Raw genomic sequence first — 5,275 nt, 5'->3', positions numbered from 1 at the left:
AATACAATACATCATCAATCAAGTGATAAGTTATTTTTGCTACTTCAAATATGTCACTTCCCTGTGAGCTTTAGAATCAATTGTGATACTTTGCTTTTCACTATTAAAGAACTGCATGCTCCTACAGTAATAATAAATAATGAAATCCTCTATGAGCCCAACGCAGCCTGAGATCCTCAAGCAGGGGTCTCCTGATTGTTCCAACAAAAATGTTATGATAGAAGTTTACTGAGGCTTTTCTTCTTGGCATGGAGCCAGATCAGAATCACTTTATACCACGTCTTAAAACTCACTTGTACTGGAAGGCTTTTTTACTACCAGCCTAATGTTCTTAATGTTTTATTTGTTTATTCTGTTTTCTACTTTTATATTTTCATGACTTGTTAACTCATACTTTGTTTGCACATTTGTATTGTTTCTTTCTAAGGTACTCATAAATAAAATAAACACATTTTCTATTAGCATCAAAATAATCACATTTTTGTCCATTCACACTCCACAAGGACACATAACGCTTAAACATAACTTGAATTTGAAAGTTCTGTAAGCCTGCAATTGCTGTAAATGTAAATTTACACAAAGAACACAGCCATGCTGTAGGTTTTCGGGAAAGTGCCTTTTCTAAAATGAATATGTTGTGACAAGTGCCATACTATAATGTCAAAGAAACTGATCTGCAAACAGAAATGAAATAATGTACAGGTTGCTTAAGAAACAGACAAGACTGGACATATAGAACATATGACATATGATTATGAATTAGTATGACATAAGAATCCTTTATTATCAGACCATTTTTTAATAACTTTCAAATTCTTACTACCCGACTATACGAAATTAGATAAAAGCTTCTACAGTAGATGCCTATCTGACAGTGCTATAGCTAAATTTAAGGAAGATATTCCAACAACATTTAACTCAATGTCGTACTTTAATATAACAGAGGACCTTTATGTTAACTTTAGTCCCTCCCAAATTGATAATTTTGTAGACGGTGCTACGGCCTGCCTACAGACTACTTTAGACTCTGTTGCTCCCCTCAAAAAGAAGACGATGAAACAAAGGAAACTAGCACCTTGGTATAACTCCCAAACTCGCAAATTAAAACAACCCTTGCGAAAACTTGAAAGTAAATGGCGTTCCACCAAACTGGAAGAATTTCGTTTAGATTGGCAAGACAGTCTGAAAACCTATATGAAAGCCCTCAGAAATGCCAGATCAGACTATTACTCATCATTAATAGAAGAAAGTAAGATCAATCCAAGGTTTCTTTTCAGCACTGTAGCCAGGCTGACAGATAGCCACAGCACTATTGAGCCATCTATTCCTATAGCTCTGAGTAGTGACGACTTCATGAGCTTCTTTAATGATAAAATTATAACAATTAGAGATAAAATTCATCACCTTTAGCCCTCAACTTCTAACGATTCACCTTTAAATGCAGGACTGCTAGAAAGAATGACAAGACCTGACATATACTTAGACTGCTTTTATCCTATAAACCATGGCGTTCCACGAGGCTCAGTGCTTGGACCAATTATATTCACCTTATATATGCCTCCTCTAAGCAATATTATTAGGAAACACTCAATTAACTTTCACTGTCATGCGGATGACACCCAATTATACCTATCAATCAAGCCAGACAAAACCAGTCAGCTAGCTAAACTTCAAGCATGCATTAAAGATATTAGAATCAGAATCAGAAAAGCTTTATTGCCAAGTAAGTTTTTTACACATACAAGGAATTTGTTTTGGTGTTGTAGGTGCATGTCACGCATTCTCTAAAATAAGTTAAATAAACAGGTTAAACAGAACAAGCAATATAAGTATATATATATATATATATATATATATATATATATATATAGAATGTATTAAAAATACGAGAGTAAGAATTAAGATAAAAAGAGCAGAACAGCAGATTAAGTACAGTGGCATGTAGAGCCAGAGGTGGAGTGTGGAGAGAGTCAGGGTGGGTTCCGGGCCTTGTTAATAAGGCTAGTGGCTGAGGGGAAAAAACTGTTCTTGTGACGTGAGGTTTTGGTCCTGATGGACCACAGCCTTCTGCCAGAGGGGAGTGGCTCAAAGAGTTTGTGCCCGCGGTGGGAGGGGTCAGCCACAATCTTTCCAGCACGCTTCAGAGTCCTGGTGGCGTAAAGGTCCTGGAGCGGCGGTAGATTGCAGCCAATCACCTTCTCAGCTGACCGAATGACACGCTGCAGTCTGCCCTTGTCCTTGCCTGTGCTAGCAGCGTACCAGATGGTGATGGAGGATGTGAGGATGGACTCAATGATGGCTGTGTAGAAGTGCACCATCATTTTCTTTGGCAGGTTGAATTTCTTCAGCTGCTGCAGGAAGTACATCCTCTGTTGTGCTTTCTTGACGAGGGAGCTGATGTTCAGCTCCCACTTGAGTTCCTGGGAGATGATAGTTCCCAGGAAGCGGACAGACTCCACAAAGTCAATTGTGGAGTCACATAGGGTGATGGGGGCAGGTGGGCTGAATTTTTCCTGAAGTCCACAACCAACTCCACTGTCTTTAGAGTATTGAGGTCTAGGTTGTTTTGCTTGCACCACTTCACCAGGTGGTCAGCCTCTGACCTGTAGGCGGACTCGTCACCATCAGAGATGAGTCCGATGAGGGAGGTGTCGTCCGCGTACTAAACAAGCTTGACAGACTGCTGACTGGAAGTGCAGCTGTTGGTATACAGGAAGAAGAGCAGCGGAGAAAGAACACAGCCCTGAAGGGATCCGGTGCTGATGGTCTGTGAGTCGGAGATGTCTTTCCCCAGTTTCACATGCTGCTTCCTGTCAGAAAGGAAGTCTGTGATCCACCTGCAGGTGGAGTCAGGCTCTTCAAGCTGGGAGAGTTTCTCCTGAAGCAGAGCCGGGATGATGGTATTAAAGGCAGAGCTGAAGTCCACAAACAGGATCCTGGCGTAGGTTCCTGCGGAGTCCAGGTGCTGGAGGATGTAGTGTAGGGCCAGGTTGACTGAATTGTCAACAGACAAGGAAAACTGCAGGGGGTCCAGGAGGGGGTCGGTGATGTCTTTGAGGTGTGAAAGCACAAGGTGTTCAAAGGACTTCATAACCACAGAGGTCAGGGCGACAGGTTTGAAGTCGTTAAGTCCTGTGGTCCTTGGCTTCTTCAACAGGGATGATTGTTGAGGACTTGAAGCAGGCTGGCACGTGACATGTTAACACAGATGGGTGGAACTCATTAGAGAACATGACCATTTGGGATCTACTTGTTTACGAAAGTAAACATTGATATTGGTTTCAAACAAGATGCTAATCACATATTAGGTGGCACTACAGTGAGATGTGGCAGTACTTCATGGAGGCAGATCTATTGTAACTTTTACAAGGTAAGATTTACACTTTAGATCCTCCACAGAAAACATGAAATGACAATGTAGTGACTAACACTTTTGTTTGCATAATTGTTAGATTTAAAGTAGTTAGGTCTATTGTTAATGCTCCAATGTTATTTCAGATTTCCCTCAACTTGTCACATCTAATAACTATTTCAATGTATGTGTTTTCTTTTGATAGGTTGTTACCGTTAATTCAAGTGATTATGTTCTACACTAATGTAACAAGGATTACAAATTTCTTCATCCTGGGATTTCCTGGACTTTCACAGGAGTATTATGGACCTGTGTCAGCCCTGCTTTTGGTTCTCTTCTTGGCTATAGCTGTAGGAAATATTTTTATTTTAGTGTTTGTTAGATGTGAGAGGTCTCTTCACAAACCCACATATCTGATATTTTGCCATTTGGCACTAACTGACTTAAAGTTTGGGACTGTTACTCTGCCAAAGATTATATCAAAATATTGGTTTGATGACAGTATTATTTCATTTTATGGATGCTTTGTACAAATGTACTTTGTTCATTTTCTGGGGGCGTCTCATTCTTTCATCCTGATGGTGATGGCCCTTGATCGCTTTGTTGCAATTTGTGCTCCACTGCGTTACACAGCTCTTTTTACAAACAACACTGTTTCTGTGCTTTGTGGAATATCATGGATTTTGCCAATGTTGTGGATGGTGGGAATAGTTTTAGATACTCTGAGATTGCCTTACTGTAATTCAAATATAATTACACATTGCTTTTGTGACCATATAGCAATAACAGTGCTTGGATGTGAGGACGTACGAGAAGTTGAGGTAGTTGCATTAGGTGGGGCCATGTTCTTTTTGATATTGCCTCTGGGTTTTATCATCTTCTCTTATTTTGTCATCATTGTTGCAGTTATGAGAATGACCAGTTCTAATAGCAGCCGCATGATGGCTCTGTCTACCTGCTTGCCACAGATTATCATCACATTTCTCTATTACATGCCAAGATGCTTTGTGTACCTGGCAAATTTTGTGGGATTTACATTCAGTGTCCCAGTTCGCATAGTTGTTGTAATGCTGTACAGTATTTTACCTGCTGCTATTAACCCATTAATATACTGTTTCAAAACCAAGGATATCAAAGAACACTTGAAAAAGAAATTAGTTACTAGGAAAATTAATAGCAGCACAACAACTGGATAAAATACATCATCAATCAAGTGATAAGTTACTTTTGCTGCTTCAAATATGTCACTTCCCTGTGAGCTTTAGAATCAATTTTGATTTTCACTATTAAAGAACTGCATGCTCCTACAGTAATAATAAATAATGAAATCCTCTATGAGCCCAACGCAGCCTGAGATCCTCAAGCAGGGGTCTCCTGATTGTTCCAACAAAAATGCTATGTTAGAAGTTTACTGAGGCTTTTCTTCTTGGCAAGGAGCCAGATCAGAATCACTTTATACCATGTCTTAAAACTCACTTGTACTGGAAGGCTTTTTTACTACCAGCCTACTGTACTTAATGTTTTATTTATTGTTTTATTCTGTTTTATACTTTTATATTTTCATGTCTTGTTAACTCATAATTTGTTTGCACATTTGTATTGTTTCTTTCTAAGGTACTCATAAATAAAATGTATTTCCATTTTTCTAAATATTATAAAATAAACACATTTCTGTGTCCATTCACACTCCACAAGGACACATAACGCTTCATCATAACTTGAATTTGAAAGTTCTGTAAGCCTGCAATTGCTGTAAATGTAAATTAACACAAAGAACACAGCCACTCTGCAGGTCTTCAGGAAAGTGCCTTTTGTGTGAAAATGTTGTGACAAGTGCCATCCTATAATGTACAAGAAACTGATCTGCAAACAGCATCCTGAATATTCATGTTTGAAATAATGCACAGGTTACTTAAGAAACAG

The 5,275-nt window shown here is 39.1% G+C and overlaps 1 protein-coding gene across 1 annotated transcript; it reads left to right on the top strand.

Annotated features, from left to right (window-relative positions):
- Positions 1–3,582: 3,582 nt before the first annotated feature.
- Positions 3,583–4,624, top strand: LOC116048338 (olfactory receptor 52E8-like). Its single transcript, XM_031297380.1, has one exon. The coding sequence runs from the start codon at positions 3,583–3,585 to the stop codon at positions 4,546–4,548; it is 966 nt and encodes a 321-aa protein (XP_031153240.1). The 3' UTR covers positions 4,549–4,624.
- The last annotated feature ends 651 nt before the right edge of the window (positions 4,625–5,275 follow it).

This window comes from Sander lucioperca, chromosome 5, assembly GCF_008315115.2.
Source record: "Sander lucioperca isolate FBNREF2018 chromosome 5, SLUC_FBN_1.2, whole genome shotgun sequence".
NCBI lineage: Eukaryota > Metazoa > Chordata > Actinopteri > Perciformes > Percidae > Sander > Sander lucioperca.
This window is presented reverse-complemented; position numbering and strand designations above follow the sequence as displayed.

Bases quoted from the DNA above. Each gene is read 5' to 3' on its own strand.
- LOC116048338 (XM_031297380.1), top strand. From the start codon at position 3,583: ATGTTCTACACTAATGTAACAAGGATTACAAATTTCTTCATCCTGGGA.